This window comes from Uloborus diversus, chromosome 3 (genome assembly GCF_026930045.1).
Source record: "Uloborus diversus isolate 005 chromosome 3, Udiv.v.3.1, whole genome shotgun sequence".
NCBI lineage: Eukaryota > Metazoa > Arthropoda > Arachnida > Araneae > Uloboridae > Uloborus > Uloborus diversus.
Window position 1 is genome coordinate 205,381,953 of NC_072733.1, and position 23,912 is coordinate 205,405,864.

Consider the following 23,912-nt stretch of genomic DNA (forward strand, 5'->3'; position numbering starts at 1 on the left):
TACTTTTGAAGGAGTAAACATTTTGAAATGAGAGTTTTACTGAGTTTCTGAAAGGTTAACTTAATGCTGAATATTAAAAGGCTGTAACTGGGGGGGGGGGACTGCTACAAAAACTTTGGGGGTGTTTTGTAGGTCTCTTAATTGAAGCTACTGTATTTCTGAAAAACAAATCTGAAATGGTACTATGCATAATCTCAAAGAAGATGGATCACCTTAGACATATTCCATTAAAACGTAAAATATATGACTAGTAATACATACTGTAAAAAAGGAAGATAAGTGATGAAACATGGAATGTTTCTTATAATATTTCAAATATTTTCAAAATGATTAAATTTTTTTTTGTTACACGAACACTATCCACATTGATAAAACTTGCTACAATTTCAAATAACTGTATAGGAAAAAATACATTATTGCTTACAATTAGCTGAATAATGCAATAACAATACACATAGAAAAAATAAGATTTTTTTTCACGAACGACAAAAAGCTCCAGTATATCACATCAAAAACATATCTTTTTACTATAACAAAAGAATTTAATCTTTAGTACTTAAAGAAAAGCTATTTTTATGTTGAGGGAAAAAAGCCTTTTACGAAACAATTTTTGAAGAAAACAAAATAAGTCTGCTGTTAAAGAATTCAACACGTCAATGAAAGTTTTAGCATTTTTGAAGACCCCACAAGATAATAGAGGAATTAATAAGTGAACAAAACAATACAAAACATAAACTGATTGAATATGTTTTAATTTGATTACCAGTTGCAGTGTAAGGGAAAAATATATTTTTCCCTCTTTGGAAATATATTAAAAAGTTGTGTCAAAGCACACAATGAATAACAAATCTGCCTCAAGTTCTATTCATGTATGTTCTATGTAAGTTAAATCATACAATTCTATAATAAAGTATTCTTTGACAAATTAATTGTCATAGATTAATTTCCTCTCCATAACCATTCATTGTTCCAGCCATGATGGTGAATTTGCATTAGGACTCTTCAGTTTAATATTAAACTGTTTCAGCGTCGCTTCCAACATGAGTTGATTTCCAGAAAAATAGGCAGATACAGCATTATGAAAAAGAAGCAACTGTTTGTGCATCACTTTAACCTATCAAAAATTTAAAATTATTTGATAATGTAAAATTTATTATATATATATATATATATACACACATATGTTACGATAGATGTGATAAATTGATGATTGTACATAATTATCCGCAATTAAACATTATCACCAATAAACGTGATAAATTATTCAATATTTATCAAACTTTTATCAGTTTATTTATATAATTCCCAACTCTTGGTGGGGAATATAACAAATTTGAATTATTTTCTGAAGTCAAGAGGATTTAACTCCAAAAAATTAATCTTTTCAACATTGGAAAGTTTGCTAACGATTAAAAGAATGTTATAAGAGCAATAAAAACTTACAAAATAATTTCAATCAAAAAAGTTGAATAAAAATGGCATGCTTTTCTTTAATTAAATTAGGTATCTCAAGACAAACAAATCAAATGATTTCTTAAATAATATAATCTGCAGTGTCATCATGAGAGAGGTGGGGTGAGGGGTAAGGTCATTGATGCTGAAAATACTTCAAATCTGAAAATTTCCCAAATATACCCATCCCTCCTCTTAATGCTACCAAAGATGTCCAACAATCGAATTTTCAAGCCTCCAATTTCGAATAATTTAAGGTGGAAAGTTCCGAACCACAGTCCTTCCCCCAACGTCATAAAAGATGGCCTACAAAAGCGTTTTTAGGACTTCAATTTCGAAGAATTTCCAGAGAAGAGCCCTAAGTCCTTCTTTTCCTATCTTTCAACATCAATCAAAGATCGTCTAAAACTACATTTTCGGAACTTCTACACTGAAACATTTCCGTGGAAAAGTTTTGAACCCCAAGCCTTCAGATACGTCATCAAAGGTGGTCTATTATTGAATTTTCAAGACTTCAATTCCAAAAAATTTTTTTTACACCCCCTTGTTTTTAGCATTATTCAAGATATCTAAAATTATGTTTTTAGTTACGTACGTAGTAATATCAAAAAGACACTGGAGGATTTCTGAATATCAACTTTTCCCTTAAAACCACCAAAGATGCAGACAATTATATTTTAACAAAAAAAAAAAATATGTAGAGGGCCCTCTAAACCTTTCTTCCTCCTATTAATCATCAAAGAGCATCTAAAAATGCGTTCTTAACAAAAAAAATAATTGCGGAAGAATCCCCAAACACTTCAACTTATGTGCGATAATGAAACAGTCAATCCAAACAAATCCTAAACTATCTTCAATTTTTTTTACAGATGCAACTTTTGTATTTCATTAGGTTTAGTAAGAAAACTGGCAAAAAGATCTGCCATCTTGATACTGTAACCTTTCTTTTATAAGGAAAAAGTACAATTCAGGACCTAAATGGATACTGAAAATATTTCATGAGTCTTCAAACAAATCAAAAGTTGAAGGATTCAATTTGGATAATGAATCCAGAATACCAATAGAAACTCTTCCTTTTTTTTTCTTCAACTTTGTACTCTTGGAACTTGAAACACTTATCTTTCATTCAAACTCATTATATCACTTACATTATTCATAAAAAAAACCCACACACACATCATGCTTCAGTTCTTAAACTTTTTAAAAAAATTAGTTAAATAAGTTAATAATATATTTAGTTATATTATTAGTTAATAAATAAGTTAATAAATAAGTAAATAAGTATAAATAAGTAACCCCCCATACATTGCATTAGTCATTCGCCCCTCCCAAAAGGATTGTCTAGATCTGCCACTGAGAAATGAACATGTCTATGAGAAAGCAAAGCTATTTCAACAAAGAAAAGAAACTTTAGGGAAAACCTTAATTCTTTTCAAAAGTAATCTTCAAGTTAAAAAATTATTAACAGTTGCAGATTCTTGGTTTGCTCGTCTCCTGACTGAAAATAAGAAAGTCATGCGACCGAAGCACTTCCACCACCCATCCAAAACCATTAAAGAGAGTTTGTTTCCCGGTCTTTAATTTTGTAAATTATTCAGGAGGAAGAGCCTCCAAACACTAGAGATGAGAGGGGCTCAGCCCAAGCCCGAAACTGGCTGGGACTCAAGCTAAGAAATTCAATCGTCAATCTTTAAACAAATTCAAAGTAAATAGACGTGATCATGCTGTGAGGAAACAAAAAAGAACATTTAGATCAGATGTGATCAATTAAAGTGAAAAAAAAAAGAAAAGAAATTAATGCTTATTTATCATTTGTTTTTTTTTTGGGGGGGGGGGAGGGGGATTACTATTACAATATGTCATACAGTAAAATGAAGAATATTTAATATAACATTTTTTTGTCAACAGAGAGATTTAAAAAAAATAAAGTCTAAAAAGAACCCATCGCAGTTGCAATATAAGTAGCAATATTTAGTTGTTTTTCCTTGATCACAAGATTTTTCCTTGATCACAAGACTGGATTTTCACTGCAGTGTTGGTGGGTAAAAAACACAATTTATTGCTTTTAGAACTTAAACCTCTACATGATCATAACAGTTGTCCAGAATCCATTTCAAATAAAAGGATGGAGATTTTCTTTTTTTTTCAAGACCTTAAAATTTTCATCTTATTTGTAGCTTTATCTGATGGGGAGTGGCATTCATGTCGAGCTAAGCAAAATTTCGCATTAAGTGAGTTTGTGCTAACGAGGTTTGACTGTGCATGTCTGAGGAAGAAATTTTAAAAGTGCTCCCCCCCCCCTTGTGAAAAAAAAATAGTGTCACTGCTCTTCTTGGGACTTGGGAGAGAATTTTGAACACTCCATTTTCCCCTTTACGTTAATGAAGAGGGGAAAGCAATCGCATTTTAGAACTACCCTGCAGGGCGGCCCTTACTATTACCCTGCATTAGCTGGCATGCCGGGAAAAAGCGAGATTGACCAGCACACTGAGAGATTCGAATTTTCCGGCATGTCGGATAACTCGAGGTTTATTTTGCAGCAAAACAATTTTTCTCATTCAGTTCCAATCAGAAAGCAAACCACTTTCAGGAAAAAAATTAATAAATCCCAAAAGTAACCTTCTTTCAAAAAAATTGTGTATTGCATATAATATGTGTTTGTTATTTATGGCAGGTCATTACTAACGGAATTATTTTTTTGCTAATAAAGTAATCTATTCAGAAGCAATCATTGTTACTGCGATTTGCTCATATTTTTTTTAAATAAATTATTTTAGGTTCCTTTTAGAGAGGAAATTTTAATTTTTATTTATGGAATAGCTATGATAAATTCTTTAACATGGGTTTAGGGGGCGGTAACTTTCAGCTTAAATGTTTGCTTAGTTTTAACTTAATTTTTATTAAATAATTCGTTATTAAACAATACTTTTCTTTAGTAAATATTTTTACAAAATTAAACTGTTTATTAATACTAATAAGATATGTATAGAACTTATATTCATTTTTAAGCTAGACATAGGTTTTGTTGGGGTAAGTGCGACTCCTTTTGAGAATAGTTTGTATTTGAAACGTTATACAAAAGTTTTGAAAAAAAAAATTACTCTTACAGTCTCTTTTTATCTCGAACATCATTAATAAATAAAAGTTCATCATTATTTTCTAAAATAATGCTTTAACTATTCTTAAGGATTATTTATTTTTTAAAATTAGATTTGTGTTCTGCTTACCCCATTGTAAGGGCTAATCACCCCCTTTTATTTGAATTTAAGTGAAGCATATCTAAAAGAGGGGTAAGGGGATCTTACATGATAAAGTATGTAAATTTTTAGTGTAAATTATTTTTTTTGCAAATGCATCCATTTATGAGATATTTACTGGCTTTTAAATCTGTATCACGGAAAATTAAAAAAAAAATATTTAAATTTTTTAAAAACTTATAGGTATTTTACTTTTACATATGAAGGTGTGTTTAATGGACGTAATACAGTTGATTAAGATCAATTTTGGTAAACTAGCCAAAACTATAAGTAGAAAAAGAAATTGCAGACCCCGAAGTGGTTTTTTGGGGGGGAAAAGCAGGAAATAAGGAATCAAAAATTTAAAAAGTAGGAAAAGTAGGAAAAAAATAACTTAAAAAAGTAGGAAAATATAGGAAGAGATAGGACTGAACACACATCAAGAGGAAACAAATTTAGCATACACTTTATTTCTAATGTAAACTAACAGTATTTTTGATTTAAAACTATTACAAAAATAAACTAACAGTACTTTTGAAGTATTAAAGGGTTTTAATGAAAAACCCAGTCATAAACACAAAACGAAAGAAATAAGCTGACAATTTTCAGTATGAAAAATAAACTGGTGGAAACAAAGATATTAATTGGGCCACTGGTTGATGAGCACGGAATTTTAATTCAGGACGATAGTGATATTGCTAATGTTCTTAATAACTTTTTTCGAGTGTTTTTAATGATAACTGTATCTCAACAGCTGACACCAACAAGACACAAGCTATAGTACAGCTTGAGGAATTTGTATTTTCCAGGGATGACGTTTTACTTCATTTGAAAAATATTAAAGAGACTAAGGCTCCAGGACCTGATAATATTTATCCAAAAATTTTAGTTGAATGTGCGGAGAAATTAGCAGATGTAATCGTAAATATTTTCAATGCTTCTTATGACTCGGGGACAGTGCCAGAGGACTGGAAGCTGGCTAACATTACACTACTCTTTAAGAAAGGATCTAAAGGGAGTGCGGCAAATTATAGACCTGTGAGTCTAACTTCGGTGGTTTGCAAAATTTTTGAAACATTGATGAAAATTAAGATAGTAAATTTTCTAGAGACTAATAATCTATTGACTAGTTTTCAGTACGGTTTCAGGAAAGGTAAATCTTGTGCAACTAATTTATTACATTTCTTTGATAAAGTTACCATGGCTTTGGACAATAAGATGCCTGTAGATGTTGTTTACATTTATTTTCAAAAAGCTTTTGATAAGGTACCGCATGTTGCTCTACTTAGCAAATTAGCTGATATAGGAATAGGAGGGAAAACTTTCATTTGGGTAAAAAACTGGCTGACCGGAAGGAAACAAAGGGTAGTTGTAAGGGGAAATTATTCTAATTGGAGTGAGGTTTTAAGCGGGGTTCCTCAAGGATCAGTGTTAGGGCCTGTTTTGTTCATTGTTTTTATGAACGATATCCACAAAAATAATTCAGGGAACATGAATTGTTTTGCTGATGATGTCAAAGTTATGAGGACTGTAGAAAATGAAGAACAAGCAAAACAGCTGCAAGAGGATCTAGATCATATTTTGTAGTAGTGGTTGGCTATAAAAATGACATATTTCAAAATCATCTGAACACCCCCTATATTTGTTCTACTCATCACCCTGATTACTTTGGTGTATTACATGTCATGTTTGGTTGGAATTTCAGATGGTGCAGGCCAATTTAGTGAAGAAAACTGTCATTTTTTGTATTGCGGCAATAATTTATATGTTTTAGGCCATAACTTTATCAATTTTTCAGCTAAGACAATGATTTTGATGTCTCTACATATGTTTTCATAATTAAGAGGCATCAGGAGTGAAATCTTAAACCTAATTCTTCTTTATAATTAAAAAAAAAAAAGAATAATTAAAGGCGACACTACGATTTCCCATTGATTAACATAACAATAGAAGAATTAAGCTTAAGACTTCACTCCTGAGCACCTTTAATAAATAATAAATGCAATTACAATGTTAACTGTTAATCTCTGCCTAAAATGTCACCATATGCACAAATTTAATTAATATTATTAATTAGGAAAAGCGTAAAAAGTATCCTGATCACTTTAACAATCATGCATGTAGAGATGTTTACATTTTTTTATTTAAAGCCTAAATGAAATTATTATAACAATTTTTCATAGCGCCACCTATATTCTTTTAGGTCTTAATTTTTACAATTATGACTAACCCTGTTTTTAACTGTAACCTCACCCATGGAAAAATGTAAACATCTCCACATGCATGTTTGTTAATGTTAAAATGACCAGTAAACTTTTTATGTTTTCCTTAATTCTTTTTTGAATTTAAATTTTTCATGTTTAAAAGCAAGCAGAACAAATCTGTGTACTTTTATTAACCAAAATCATGAGTGGCAAGGAGTTGAGATTTGTTTTCATGGACAAACTTCCTCTTATTAGTGAATGTGTGTTGGCCATTACTAGTTGTGCTCCATCGTATGGAAGTTCCAAGCAAAATTTAGCAGTTCATACTTTTGCTGTTGAATTGGAAATATTGTGGCACAAAGCTTTTACAAAGGAACATGTAATTTGCTTAACTACTATAAAAAAGAAGATTAATCAACATCTAAAGTTATTTCGGACAAATGTGCAAAAAAAACAAGGAAATCGCAGAGCTAACGTAAGAAATTGGCGTGCCAACCATGCAAGTGACTTATTGGACCTTCTAAAGCCAACATCAGGTAAATAATTATATTTAATTTATTATTTTATTGCTATTGTTTTTTTTCTTGGTTGGTATGGTATATAAATTATAATTATTGTTTTTACATTGCTTTAGATCCAAATAAATTTGATTCTGATGAGAAGGCATTCTACTTTGATCAAAAGGCTCTACGTCAAGGACATCTTAGTGACCAAATTGATATTGAATATGAAGAACGTATTAGGTTACAGGATGAAACATCTGAGTTAGAAATAGAAGACAACACAGACATAGCAAATGAACAGCCAGCTTGCAGTACTTCTCAGTTTGATTTAGCTCTAGTTCAAGCTCAGAACAGATCAGGATTGGTCCGTTTTACCAAGACATTAATAGACACTTCAACACAGACTGAAAGTTCTGAAACATGGAACGAAATAATACCACCATTACGAAAAATTAGAAATGTAAATCCTAAAATTAAAATGTCTCTCGCAGTATGTAGTAGCAAAGCAGGGATTACTATTGAACAATCCCGCAAAGCTTTCAAAGCAATACTTGAATCTCTAACAGATGAGTGCTATTACTTAACAGTTGAAGATGTTCCTAATTATGTAGCTGAAACACCGAAGCGAATAAAAAAGCCAAGAATGGCAGATGATTATGAATTATACAAAAATGTCATACCTTCATCACGTGTCATTGAGCGAGTGAAACACTTACTAGCAATTGAAGAGGAACGAAACTGTGCTCTTGCTATTCTTGACACTGAGCGAAGCGACAATATAACAGTTCATTATGATTCCACTACAAGGAGACGAATCCGTGGAGAATGGACATCCATTGTTGTTAGGCTAAAAGAAGGAAGAACTTTTCGCTTGAGACCATTGTCTTTAGCAGTTGAAAACCGTGAAAATATATCAAAATTGTTGGTAGAAGAATTCAGTCGTTTGGCTGTAGCAGGTAATACAACATCAAAGACTTTGTGGGAAAAAATCTCAGCTTTGATGACTGATTCTGCTTCTAAAAATCTACATATTGAAGAGTCCGTAGCTATGACTCTTTTATCTGCACATATACCACTACATCTGCTTTGTGTTTCCCACACATGTGAAGTATTTGACCGAGGAAATATAACTGTGCTAAAAGACTGTGAAAAAAAACTGGCTTTGCGTGAAAAAATAATAGCAAGGATGCCAAATATAAAGTCATTTTTGTCACCGACGAAATGCATTGTGCAGGTGGCTCTGGAAGCTCTTACAAAGCTTGTATCAAATGATGGTCACAAGTCTTCTTTATGGGAGTCATTTGAGAAGCATGTTATAGATGCTGGGAAGAAAAAGAAACACTCTCAATTTAAAGAACGTCGTTTTGGCTTGTTAGGGTATACAGCAGCTTGCATTATTTTCCATATGGATGAGTATAAGTCACTTTTACATGAAACTAAGTGTAACAACCAACTGGTACAGGCATGTCAAATGTATCTTGACTGCGATTTCATTTTGTCTGGTTTGAAAGCCCTTTCAATTTTCACTTATAAGGTTACTATGCCATTCCTAAATATGGTTGAGCAGGTTTCGCAAAAAGATTTATTAGATATTCTACCAAAGTTGCACACAGATTTGATGTCTAATTCCTTGAACACTCTGAAAAGTATGAAGTAAAATACTCATTTGAGCCTGATCAAAATTGTTCACCAATCGAGTCGCTTCTCTTAAATAAATTTTGCATGCAAGCCAGTAAAGATCTTGCTGTTCAACGTGGTAAGGAGTATGGATTTTCTGTAATCACTGGTGATAATGAAAGAGCAACTAGGCTTCACAAATTGGACGAAGCATTACTTGTTGGATTGCCAACAAATAATTTGGAATGTGAAAAAGATTTAGCGAAATTCGACAAATTAGCAGCTCGTTCAGCTGCATGTTCTAATTACAAATTTACAGGAAAGGGAATTCGAGATGATATGACTCTATTCAAATCTGCCAATCAATCTATATCTAAAACAACAAAAAATATTGCTCGAATTTTAGATGAACAAGAGCAGAAATGGGTTCAAGAACAAAACAAGATGCGGGCGGATAAACTTCAGAAATGTGTAGAGAGTGCTCAAAAGTATGTTGAAGCAGGAAATATCCTTCTTCAAAAATGTAAATCATGGGATGGTCCATTTACAGCAATAAGAGATCTTGAACAATGCCTTGAAGCCAATGCTGAAAATAAGAATAGAGTAAAACACATACTCAGGACAGAATTATGCTTTCGTCGCCATACATCGCCTCGTGATCTCCAATTCCGTCCCTACTTATACAGGGTGAATCAAATGGAAGTTGCAAATTTGAAAATGAATTTGACAATATTACTGACAAATGATGAAGAAAATGACATTTCTCAAATTCCTGACATGTATTCTGAAGAAGATACATTGAGAATTTTAACTGAACCTATATCAAATGATAGTTCTACCAGTGAAATCACAGCTATTGTTCCTGACGCTTCAGTTAATATTATTATTAATGAGCCTTGTATTGTAATTTGGGATAACAAAAATGGCAACAGGGAGTGGTATGTGGGAATTTGTTTAGAACATATTGTTGAAGAACAAATCAATAAGTACAGGATTGAACATTTAGAATGTTGGCCAAAACAGGGTGAGAGCCACCATTTGAGATGGCGTTATCCACAGAAAGCAGAAGTTCTAAATGTAGTGATTGAGCAAATTATCCCATGCAATGTAATAGGCTCATGGGAGGTATGCAGTCGTAATTCTTCTTTTATTTTGGATAACTGCCATGTTATTGACAGTCTATTCTAAGTTTTTCTTAAGAAATAAATATGTAAAGTAAATTGTGTAATCGCAAATTTTGATATTAAAATATGTTTAGAACTTTTATATTATAATTTTATTGAATTCATTGGCCATGAAAACATATGCAAAGACACCAAAATCATAATCCTAGCTCAAAAATTGGTTCAGTTATGGCCGAAAACACAAAATACTAAGTATCAATATCATGCTTTAAAAATAGAAGAGTTACGTTACTACTACTAAATCGCCCTGCACCATCTGAAATCGGCCTGCACCATGACATGTAATACACCAAAATAATCAGGGTGATGAGTAGAACAAATATAGGGGGTGTTCAGATGATTTTGAAAACGTCACCTTTTTTCGACCCTGTATAGCCAACCTCTATTTGTAGTGGGCTGATAAATGGGGTATGGCTGTTAATGTTGGGAATTGTCAAGTGCTACATTTAGGGCATGGGAATAAGTGTACAAGTTAACCCCCACAATAAAGGACTGTGTCTATGTAAAGTTGGCTAAGAAAGAACCATTATTATTTAATCCTTAGTAATTATTCCAACATCATCTGCACCATGCCAACAAAAAGTGGCACTATTTCTGTTTGTTCTTGCAAATTCAACAGTATTTTTTAATTTATATCATCAACTTCCAACATTAGACCTACTTTATGGTTTACTTTGATGTAAGCTTAACAAAAACATAATCATCAGCTTCAGCAGTTTTTGTAGCTGAACCATCAATTCCTACTAGGTCATCATAGTTGTATTTCACTAATACAAATATTTAATCAGAGTTGCTTTTGATTTTGAAATCCCCTTTATTATAAAGGGACCCACTTCCCCCATATAGCAAAAATTTAAGAGATAAGTGGGATCTGTCCTTTTCAACACTTATTAATAATATTTTATTCAAAAATTCTTATTGCTGAATAAACTTCAAGTTAAACTATATGTGAAAAAATAATGATAAAAAATAATAAAAACTAACCTGGAAACACTTTTTTGAAAAATGATGCTTAAACTCGCAAAAAAAAAAAAAAAAAAAAAAAAAGACTAAGAGCTATGACCTGGAAAAAAATTCCATGAAGCCCAAATATATCCAAAATCAATTACTGTGATCAAATTAAACGTGATCAGTGCAAAAAAATTTGAAAAGTTGATTCATATTTCAGTTTTAGGGGGTGACCCACATACCTCAACAAACCCTATATTTTTTGTAGTATTAATTTTTTTTCTAAACTCGATTTTTCCGGCACGCTGGAAAGAATCAGGCAAGTGTCATTGAAAATCTGGTGACCTTTGAATTTTTCGGTATGCAGGCTAAATGCGGTACATTCCTGAAGTGCCTATTCCTCTTCCCTTACCTTCATCCAAGATCATCTGAAATTGTATTTTTTGAATTGTAATACTGAAAAATGGCAGGATGACAGTGTCTCAAAGGATTGCCTCCATTGCCTCTCTGTATCCGCACTTGCCGTTTCAATTTTTGCATTTTGTTATAAAGGCTACTAAATACTAAAACAATTGTTTACACCAAAATTGTTATGCACATCAGTTACTTTTATTGCAATAATAAAGTGCAACACATTTGCTTTGCGTTTTTTTTTGCTTGGGGGGGGGGGGGGAGGTGACACCGCAAATTATCATCCCAGGTTTCAAGCATGCCAGGAACTCCACTATAAAATCGCATTATGTTTTACATTAGTTTATTTAAGTTATTTTTTGTTAATAATACCAATGTATTTTAATTTAATATTTTTTTACTAATGGGAGAATAGCTTAATGTTCAAAAGTAAAGACAATGTAGATAAACTAAGATGTAATTTTCCTTCTTTCTGAATTCATTTTGGTGCGTGTGAAGTGCGGGAGGGGGGAGCGCCAAAATGGAAAGAAATTGCCCCCTCCTGAGCCGAATCCAGGATCCGCACTTGCAGGCATGGAAACACTACCACCAGAAATGTATTAAAGCAAGAGGGTTCTATTTTTGATTCTTTTTTGATTTTTGATTCTTGAATGATTGTTGATTGATGAAACAACTGAATCATGTCCCTCTGACTCTCTTTTGTTCCAGACTATACATATTAAGACTTTTAAGTCTGGCATCATAATCTAAATCTGAATGCCCCCTTACTAGCCTAGTAGTCCTACTTTGATCAGTGCAAGAGTCTATGAGCTCATGTCATAGCTGTCAACCTCAAGATTTAAAAAATAGGAGCACCAGAAGAAGAAAATGGGAACCGGGGGCTAAAAAAGGTGCAAGCAAATTTAGAATTTAAAAATATAACTATTATAGCCCAGTTAAATTTATATTACCTTGAATATCATTCCTATTCAATCTAAGTCAAACAAAATCTTAAACCATTAAGTTACTTCAGCTTGTTTGTGTTTCAACTGGAGGCTTATGCAAAAACCCTCCTCTTACCAAAAAAAAAAAAAAACAGATTAAGGTTTCAAATATAGAAATATAAATCATTGCAAATGAAAAATTGAACTATCAAAAGTTTAAGTTTTCAACTTTCAAAACAATTTAACAGTTAAAAAAATATTTTAACACAAAACAATTATTAATATTAAAATTTGACCTTATTTTCATCCAAGAATTTCATCTTTATAGAAACATCTGCACGCAGTTTCTCATATTTTTCTTTATGGCTAGTAAAATTTCTTCGTGCTTCTTCAACTTTAGAAGATAGAACATTTCCCTGGTTGTTCTGCATCAACTCCTCAAGGTCATTTCGGTAAGCATCATACTCGAGCCTGTTATTGAAGATTTACATACTGATTAAGCAGGAAATAAGACTTAGCTATAACAATAATTATACAGCAGAGAGGTTCAAACAAGATTTAACTGCAGAGTGCAGAAACAACATGCAGTGATCATCACCTATTGTGCAAGCAGGGTTTGAAATAGGGTTCAATTTCCAGGGGGGAATGTCCCCCTTTACTTCAGATTCCAGGGGGGGATTTTTTGAATTTGAGGGAGAATTTGTATAAGTTCTGAATATTTGTTTAGAATTTTTTTATAATTCCTTTTTATTTTATTTTTCTATTTATACATTTTTAAATTATAATTTTTTTAGTGTAACATCAACCCCACACACATTTTTAAATAACTATTCAGTCATTTTGCAATTTTATTTTATTATTATTATTTTTTTTTAATAAAATGTTTTACAACTAAGTAACATACACATACTCTCAATTTTTTTTAAATAGACCATTTTCTGGATGTAATTATCCGAATTTGGTTCAGTCCCCATTGTTTAGAATAATATTTCTACAGCACAAAGACTTTTTTCTGAAGATCAAAAAGTTGAAGTAAAAAATTGCCTATACCTTTCGAAAACGGACTGTCGTTTCCAGCAGCTTTCGGATTGCATTTCGATCAACGGATCGGAATCGGTTGATGTCGGCGGATCGGAATCGTGTGATGTCGGCAGATCGGAATTCGTTGATGCCAGTGAATCGGAATTCGTTGATGTAACTTGAATTGCTTTGAATTGACGGACGCTTTATTAAATTTTTTCCATCTTTCCAAAATGAAAATGGATTTTGAAATGTTTTTTATTTTCTCCACTTTCCTGGTATGGGGTTCGTTATCGAGTTTAAGAATTTATGGGGGGGGGAAATCTCGCACGGACCTTTGGATTGCGGGGGATTTACTGATTTTGTGCGCGTTTCGCGCAATCCTGCACTCTATTTCAAACCCTGGCGCAAATATGCAGTAAGGCGCAGCAAGTTATCCTTGCTAAAATGCCGTAAAGTCTTGTTTGAGTCTCTCTGTACATAACATGTGAAGAGAATGAACATAAGTATATATTTGAAAAGTACATTATTTTATAACAGGTAAGAAAATGCTAATGAGTTCTTTTAAATTAATAGAAGTTTGGCAAGATCTCAAATGAAATAAGCTGTTTAATTTTAGTCACATTATCTTAAATAAGATATTACTTTTTATTAGAAAGGGTTCAAAAAGAAGGGATACTGCACTAGGTTAGTAAGTGAACTTTCATAATCAGGTTATGATTCCAGAACTAAAAGTCTTAATTTATCAAATCTTGAGCAAACAACAGTTGAAGATAAAGCTGAAAATTAGCTGTCGCCACTCGCCACGTGGTGATTTAAGTTGCAGAAGTGGCGATTAAAAAATGTGTCATTGATTGCCACCCGTAGTCACCACTCTTACTTAGTAACTCTACTTGCATTCTCACTAAAACCATATTCCCCTCCCCCTGTTCCAAGCTACCCCGATGTATTTCTTTTTCCCATCGGTAGAGGGAGAAATTCAGCTGCAGCAGTGTACCGTTATTTGCACTTTGAACCCTGCACGTGCCACCTGCCTTGCGATGGCTGCTCAGCGATCACGTGGTGGAAAGCTTTCTGTAAGCCTATAATTAATTATTGATGTTATCAATATTTTAATTTTATTGTTATTTGAAATGCACAACCATATTTTCCTGCGTATAATCTGCGGATTATTTGTTAAAAAAGGCAAAGTTCATGAGGTGCGGATTATACGCTGCCGCGGATTATCTGTGATTTTTTTTTCTGAACACCAACGCATTGAACCTCAATATTTATAGCAGGATTCACACTGATAGAGATCGTACGTTGACTGAATGTTGTTTATTTTACAAAGCTTTCATGTTCCTTCTGGCTGATTGCCTGTATGTTGGTTATTTTGAGTTGCTTGAATGTTCATCTTATGAGATTCAGGCAATGTAAAATAAACAAGAATTCAGTGAATTAGGAAGCCATTTGCACAAGATTAGACTGTTTGTTCATTTGTCTTGACTGTTTTTCAAGTAATTAGCGTACTATAATCATGATTTCAAGAAGAAATCATTATATGTTAGATAATATTTCAGAAAAATTTTGATTATGCCTCAAAGTAATTACCTTTTCACGTTTTTAATATAGTTGCTCAAATGATATGTTAAATTCAAACTTTATTTTTTTTTTACGACGTATTATCAGGGATGAAAACAGTCCGAAGTCAAAAAAGAGGAAAAATTGCGAGACTTAAAATTTGAATATATATATATTTTTTACATTAAGTGAAATTATATCAATACTATACTGTCTTTTAAATATTAATAGATAAATGTTTTTTGTTTTTTTTACTAGTAGAAATGCTAACAAATGAATAAATAAAATAAGCTTGCATTTATTTAAGATTTTAACAGATATATCAATTCTATTTACCACTTTCATTTTCCCAGAGCCCACAAATCAGGTGAAATTAAAACTTTATAATGTGACATATAATGCTATAAAACTTCCATATAATTAAAACACTTAATACAAGCTGAATCATTGGACACCATGATTACAAAATGGCATTATCAGTGTAACTAACCTTTTTGTGGAGCAGCTGGGTATATTCTATAAAAATCATTAAAAAACTAAACCCAATCTAAAACTTTTTGAGCTTTGATGGTCATTTTAAGCACTAGCATAAAAATGATTATTTTTAAATTGATAAAGTTTTAAACACTATGTCATGATTTGAGAAGATAAGCATCTTTAATTTGTTATATGTTATAACATGTCTGTTATAATAAAATAGCACATTATAATTAAAATAAATTTGAATGTATTAAGATCTTTGGTAAGCCTGATAAGCATTAAAACTCGATTTGAAGAATGATGTCAGCTTAAATTAACTCGGATGGAATAGAATAAACATATTTGAATGGGCGTGGCAGTCTTCATAAAAAATAAAGTATAAGAAGGGTTGAAAATATTAGTCAACAAAAAGGTATTAATGTCTAAACAGTAGAATGGCATAGCAGATAAAGATGAGAGAGTGTAACAGAAGCGGATGCAATCGGATTTCAAAAGCTACATCTAACGATTGCACCCACCATCACTCTCCAGCATTTCTCCCTCCATTCCTATTTCACCCTCTTCACCAACACAGCAAAAAGTTCCATGCTTCTTTCTACTCAAGAAAGAATGTATGCCTCAGCAAGAATCCTGATGGGAAGGTCGGGGCAGAAGGGAGGTGAGGGGGTATTTGCGCGATCGCTAGAAGTGACTGTAAAATGGGCGTGGCAAAACAATGAGCGTACAAGTCTTCAGCAAAAAACAAAATACATACAAGAAGGGTTGAAAATAATAGTCCACAAAAAGTTATAAAGGTTTAAGTGATAGGATGGCATAGCAGACAAAAATGAGCGAGTGTTATGGAAGCGGATGCAATCGGATTTCGAAATGCATAAACGCCGACGTTTTCTATGTCATTCTCGAGCCTTTTTCCCTCTCCAGTCATAAAACGAAGCTCCTTCCTTCTTCCTACCTTAGAAAGAACATGTGAGTCAGCAAAAATCTTGACGGGAAGAACGCGATCGCGAACGATCGCTGGAAAATGCTCTGCGTCCGGGAAATGAAAAAAATACAAAAAGCAGAAAATCGCGGAAGATTTTCATCCCTGCCGCGGATTTTTCCTCTGCCGTAGATTATACAAAGTTTTCTTTTTCTTCAGGCCGATTTTAGGACCTGCAGATTATAGGGTGCCCGTGGATAATACACAGGAAAATACTAATAATTTTGCACAAATGGATGGGAGGAGAAAAAGGGAATGAGCTAATGAAAATTTTAAATCATCAATCTTATTCAACAAATACCAGTTAATGATACTCTAGAGGTCTAGTGCGATGCTACAAGTATGAACAATTTTATTTTATATATTTTATTCTCGATATCATAGATTCTCTTGTTATCAAGTTTATGAAGTGTGACTGTTTAACACAAATTCATTTTTCTTAAGATTTGAAATCAACAGAAACATGTCATGCAAGATTTTTAATGTCTTTTACCAGTCACATTTAAAAGCTAAAAGCATTTTGCATGCATGTTCTAAGACATGCTCATGAATAGTTGGCAGGTTACAGAAAATAATGTTTACTCGCTCATGCACAAAAAAAGTAACACAACTCAAAACACATATTTTGCGTTTCAATTAAAAATATATAATAGTTTTAGATGTTGCTTACAACAGGAAAAACACATCATAAAGGTTTCTATGGTTTGCAAAATGATTTACTAATGCTCTAAAACCGAACTTTTTCCTCGTTTTGCAATGTACTAAAAAGATTTTTTTTGTCTTTTCTGTAAAAGTTTATGTATTTTGGTTGTGTCACCTTTCTTGTGTGTGAGCAATAATCTGATGATACTTATTTTTCATTATTAATAAAAATTTGAAACATAGTTGCAGTTTTAAAAAGTGGCTACTAACTTTAAAAGTGGCCACTAATAAAATTGAGTCTACCAGCCACTGGCTACTAACCAAATTTCCCAGTTTTCAGCTTTAGTTGGAGGGGGATATGCTTCAGTTGCTTATATCCAATAAAATGTAAGATCTTGATGGGCTAAATGTTTGCACAGGAGTAAAACTGCAGGTTATTGTTTTAAGCAATTTAAATCTGAGGCTAAGCTTAGAAATTGGAAAAAAAAAAAAAAAAAAACTAATTCACTACAGATGTTGGCATTTGAATGGTTTGCTTGAACCAATTATAACTCATACACAAAAGCATTACTAGCTGACCCATGTGTGTGAAACATTCGTACTTGACAGTGTTAAGTCCTAAATCTGATTTTTTCTATTATGGTAATTTTTCGAAAAAGTCACATGTGAATTGTTTATTTTTTGGCGATGGTGGTGAAAAATAGAATAAAACGACAGCCTTACTTTTGTAGTTTTATAAAGTATAAAGAAAGCATTAAAAAAAAAAAAACTCATAAAACATTTATGATACTGCTGTGCATTACAGTAAATTAAATATTTTCATTTTTGATTTTAATGCAACAGTACAACTGTGGTTCAGAATCCTACAGTGGGATTAGATTCTATATTCCAGAAAATTTGAAGCAAGATCAACCCAAGGAAAAAAGTTATTCAAATACCACAAACTATAAAATGGCTCAAAATTTTAACTTCACATTCAAGAATTAGGCTCCACTACTTGCACTCCTTATCTGCAGAATAAAGATTCAATTTTTTACAAAACAAACAGCTTCTTAATTTCCTTAATGGAAAACGAACCAAAAATTTCTCTTGAAAAGAATGCTATACATACCTTGCATTTTCATACTGTTTGACAGTAAGAAGTGTATCATCCATTGTTTTATTGCACAATGTATTTAAACTGGAAACAAAGAAATTTAAAGCACCAAGAAGAGTTTCCCCATTCTTGCTCAGGCTTCTTTGAGTATCAGCATTATATATAAATTCTTCTTGTAATTCAGGAGATTTATGAGCTAACTCTGAAAATGCTTCCCCTAACGCATGCTGTGTTTGAACAACTTGATAAAAATGGCTTGTAAGAGATCGCGCAAGCCTCAATATATTACAATACTTGGCTTGAGTATCACGTAGGAGCTCAATCTGCGCTTCCATTTCTGCATCTATAGTTCTAGTCCCCTAAAATTTAAAACATAATATTAGGAAGGGTGGAAAGAAGACTTGGATCTGGAAAACCATTATATAACTTTTTTCTAGGACAAAAATAGACGTTCGAGAAATCTATCTAGTGCCTTACATTTAAATGCACACACACATGCACAGGGTGGACAAAATTAAATGAACACTTATAAAAGGGGTAAAAATCTTTACCAATAAGCATATAACCCAGTTCTTGCTTTACTTATAGCAAGTATATGTAGTAGGACTGACAAATGCAAGTCAGTCATAGTATAAGAGTACCGTCAAGTGTGACCAGGGTCGAGTTTTGGATGTTTGAAACTGATTTTGAACAAGATCGGTAAGGGGAGGTGGGGCACATTGGTCCGTTTTTTTACTTATTTTTTTATCTCATCAAAAAATTTAATGAGCAGTACGATTTTTCTACAATAAGTTTCAATAAACACTTCCCAACACCACAGATATTTTTAGAAGTGTTGAATTGATAAACTTTTTTCTATTAATTTTTTAATAGAACCTTGTAAAGTGAACCAACATGCCCCACAGGTGGGGTACATTGGTTTGCTTATGTTTTTAATTGTTTATTTGTTTATTATTATTATATTATTTACACAGTGGAGTGCCACAAATTTGCCAATGTCTGAAATCTGAGTCAATTTCTCCCCCCCCCCTTTTTTTAAATCCAGTTTTTTTTTTTTTTTTTTTGAGCTTCGAATTTATTTTCCATTCTTATTTCATTTTGGTCCATAATAATCCAAACCGGGATAATTTGTCCATACAATTGTTTTTACCACATAATTTGTGGATAATATGTTCTGCTTTATTAGTATAGTAGGGGAGCTCATGATGCTAAACGTGGATTTACTCGACCGTCATGGGGACCTATTTGATTTTGTAGTTCAAATTGTAAGAAGAGAAAATGTTATATAATGTTCAACTTCAGTGGTGAGGAAAGTGTCTACTGATATTCATAAATGTAAAAAAAAAATAACATGGACATACTTGAGCGTGTCAGATATTAAGTTTTGATGCTCCAACGTGTCTCTGATACTATTTTTCTGTCGACTTGCATGGTGGGGTGCGGCCATCCGGAAGGATGAAAAACAAATGTAAAGAAAACTTCTCAAGCATGTCAGATATTTAGAGGGGATGTTAAGTGACCCTTAAAATGTCAATATTCAAAAGACTGCTGTTTTGGAAATGACGCAAGCTCGTAGCAAATTTTTGAAACTGAAAAAAAAAAAAAAAGAAAGAAAGAAAAAAAAAAGGTCATATTGATTTGTTCAAACATGTCAGATTTTTATACAGAAGGTTCAGCTTGATGCTCAGTCACGGTAGCCTAAAATGTGACTATTATTTTGAGGGGTACCCTTAATCTGACAACTAGAAGAAAAAAAAAACTATTTTTTTGCAACTTCGTAACCCTAGTACCTTGCGTTACTCTCAAATTGTCAGATCTTTTAAAGTTACTCTCTTTAGTTTGTAGTTAACTCACCTTATTTTAATCTCATACACTTCAATAAATCTGATCATTTTTTTCACTAATCTCACAGGCTGCCAAAAAAAAAAAAAAAAACATATTGAAATGCGCAAGTGTGTCTGAATTTTATACAGAAGGTTTAGTTTGATGCTCCAGTCATGGCAGCCTAAAATTTGATGATTATTTCGAGGGGTCTCCTTAATCTGACAGCCAGGGAAGAAAAAGACTTTTTTTTGGGAACATTGTAACGCTCCCAAACCTTTGCGTTATGCTCAAATCGTTAAGATTTAACTGTACTTTTTAGCTTGTAATTAACCCACCATATCAAAATCTGACATGATGTCCTGATCCACCAACAAAAAAGGCTAACATTTGGGGCAGGTACTCGACAGAATGTAAGGTATCTCCCCTATGTTTATCTGATGCACTCGAATGAGTTCCCAAAAACACTTTGAGCCCCCCTACTATTATGCATTATATGTCCGTGTGGTGACCGGAGCAGAATAGTCCCAACGTAGTCCATGCGTGTCGTAAAAGGCGACTAAAATGGATACCCAATTTAAGGTGTGAGGCACCGTGCTGATGGATGAATGGTATCTGGGTAGTATGATGCCTAAATGGCCCCTTGAGGAACAAGGCGAAACGTCATTGTAATTAGCCTTGCACTCGTTCAGGGTGATTGTGCGGGTGTCAACCTTTTACCACCTCCTAGTTACTGGTTTGGAGGAGTGAACCAGCAACCTTGCAACTGGAGGAAGTGAAGGTGCAAGTCTGTAACCCACCGACTGAGGGGGTGGGGGTGCAAGCCTGCAACCCACCGACTGAGGGGGTGAGGTGCAAGCCTGTAGCCCACTGACTGAGGGGGTGAGGGTGCAAGCCAGCAATCCACTGACTGAGGGGGAGAGGGTGCAAGCCTGCAACCCAACGACTAAGGGGGTGAGGGTGCATGTCTGCAACCCACCAACTCTGCAGTAGGGAGGCAGGGAGTACTCATTGAGTGCACAAAAATGTAACAGGTGCTGGCGCAGGCAGGAGAGGAAGAGGCTGGTTTGGGAGGCGAAAGCCACTGAGCCAACCATTCCTGAGAAGGTAGGAGAAACCAAACGTCTTCAGTCGGAGGTTTCAACTCCTTCCCTTGCACAAACTGCTGTAGCCTAACAAGTTAGTTTAGTCAGTCGCAGTCTTAACTACGCTCAAGCAGTGAGTATGTTTAAGAGGGTTGTTGTGAGAGAAATCATCCTGTTGGAGAAATTATCTTGCGATGACATTGAACATATTCAGCTTGTCATCCTAAGGAGGACAGATCTGATTCTCTTTGGGGATCACATGCCAAAAGTACAAAAGGCTTCTTAACAAAAGTAGTATTGGAAGGCTTTTGGTCTTCCTACTGGTATTTACACCTTAAGGGCCCGTTCACATATCGGCAGTCCGTTCCGTCCATCACGTTTCTTTCCTCCCGAAACAGGTTTTCTTTGTTGGTTGCCATGACAGCAAGCCATCTTGGACGGGACCGGTTTCGATCAGAAGAACCTTGATATCTGACGGTCGCCAAAAGTAGAACGGCATTTCATTGGTTTCCGCCAAGCAGCGCGCTCCTCTCTCTGGCGGGGGAATTCAGTCACGTGATTGATGTGCGGCGACCGTATGTGAATGCTGCTCTGCTTTCGTCGGCAGTCCGTCACGTCAAAAAACGGGATGAACGGGACGGACTGCCGATAAGTGAACTGCCCTTAAAGCGGCACTGTGTTATAAAGACTGGTTATCAGTAATGATCCAATTTTCAGAAGTTACCTCTTTAATGAGGAAACTATTACTCACACCCTGTGTGATTGCAAAATGTTTTCTGCCTAGAGGTTTGAACACCTTGGTTATCATTTATTTGCTTGAACTGTGGAAGATTCATGATATTCCTATTCAGTGTTTGCTGAATTTTACTTCAGCTGCTGGTCTGTTTTAAGACTTCTATTTGAGAACTAGTACAATAGACCTCTGGTCACAGTGATTGGTTTGGTTGACCCCCCCCCCCTTTCTTTCATTTCATTCATTCATTATGCATTATACACATGCTGATCACATGTAATCAAAATAAAAACATATTTATTCAAAAAATATGTTTGTATTTCTGCTCAATATGCTTTATATTGTGTACTGCTGCAGAAATAATAAAAAATATTGCTAATGAAAAGTAGATGCTAAAAGATTGTTGCAGAGTTACAGCAAAACTCTAACATTTCATTGGCATCAAAGAAATACGAAAATAAGCCAAAACTAAAAAGAATTCAGCATTTAAAAGCTAAATGTGGATGATTTTGGACATTTCAATTGAAAACAAATGTTTCAACTATTGGAAATAAATATTGTCCGTTTTTCCTGAGAAGGCACTTCAAAATGCCTCCTCGAACGCAGAGTTGCATTTTACGCGAGGATGATCGGTAAGCAATCCACGCACTTCTTAATGAGACAAAACCAGACATTCTTAACTTGGGCATACATTTTACAGGGTTCATACTCAACTTTGAAAATCAAAAGTAAGGAGTTTTTAAGGAGTTTCGCAGGAGTTCATTTTATTTTTTAAGGACTAGTTTCCTGTTTAAAGATGTATTTTTTAAAACTTATTTCAGAAAAAATATGTACAACTCTAATATTATTTATTTTTGTTTTCATACAAAACATAGAACGCACAAACATACTACATAAATTTATAGTAAAATATGCATTTACTGCATTTTCTTTGACGTCAGCAGTCTCGGAATCAAATTCAAATACAAGGGGGGGGGGGGGAAGGTAAATAAAAGAATTTATAGGAAAAAAAAAAAAAGTACTTTAAAAAATCTACAAGATGTTATTTTACAAAAAGCTATCTACATAATCGACATAAATTTGAAAAAAAAAATTTGGATGTGGGAAAGAAATTTGTCTAACGAAAAAATCGGATTTCCGGTATTAGCAGACGAATAAATAGTGGAATTTTGGTAAAATTAGGTACAACGTAATTACTCCTATCAGATTGGCGATAGAAAAACATCTTTAAGGCCATGTAGTATAGAAAAAGAAGGAGTTTGTAAGGAGATAATAGCAAAAGTCAGGAGATTTAAGGGCCCTTATTTTATTTTCTTAAAAAGCAGGAGTTTATAAGGAGTTTGTAAGGAGCGTACGAACCCTGTTTTAATGTGTAAAAGCCTTAGTGTCTTTTACATCACTTGTCTATTGCCATTTTAGTTATTCTTACATTTTAAAAACTGTTGCTTTTACAACACAATGCTATGATCCGAATATACCTTCTGCCGAAAAGAGCGAAATAGAATCATCGGATAGCACGTGTCGAGGGAGGAGTCAAGTGACTTCTCGTAGAAAAAGGACAATACTAAGTATCTTTAAACTGACATCCTTTATTGGTTTAGGTTTCCTCATGGTGGTAGTTATTCAAAGAGAAATTATAACTTTCGGATTTGAAAGTTTATTAAGTAACATCTAAAAGAATTAGCTATAATTTTTTTAAATGATTATAAATTTTTCATTTGTCTTAGGAAGTTATTCATGAATATTTAGAAGTTTTTATTGTGTTATTTTACAGTTGTGGGATACCGCCTAAAAAACTAGATGGCCTGAAATCCACGAAATCCAAAAATCTGCACAACCACTTCTCCCAAGTTTTGCAGATTTTTAACCCTGCACTATATATATATATATATATATATATATATATATATATATATATATATATATATATATATATATATATATATATATACTTGAATGCTCACATTGAATAAATGATTGATATAAAACATTATTTTGATACATTTTATTCTGGT

The 23,912-nt window shown here is 33.4% G+C and overlaps 1 protein-coding gene across 1 annotated transcript in view; it reads right to left on the minus strand.

The window, feature by feature from the left end:
• Positions 1-761: 761 nt before the first annotated feature.
• The window catches only part of LOC129218529 (arfaptin-2-like), a 41,853-nt gene continuing 18,702 nt past the window's right edge, over positions 762-23,912 (minus strand). Inside the window, exons 4-6 of the mRNA XM_054852817.1 lie at positions 18,274-18,617; positions 12,775-12,949; positions 762-1,114 (exon numbers count right to left, since the gene is read on the minus strand). Coding sequence (XP_054708792.1) covers positions 962-1,114; positions 12,775-12,949; positions 18,274-18,617 — 672 coding nt within the window. The 3' untranslated portion in view covers positions 762-961. The remainder of the gene's footprint in view (positions 1,115-12,774; positions 12,950-18,273; positions 18,618-23,912) is intronic.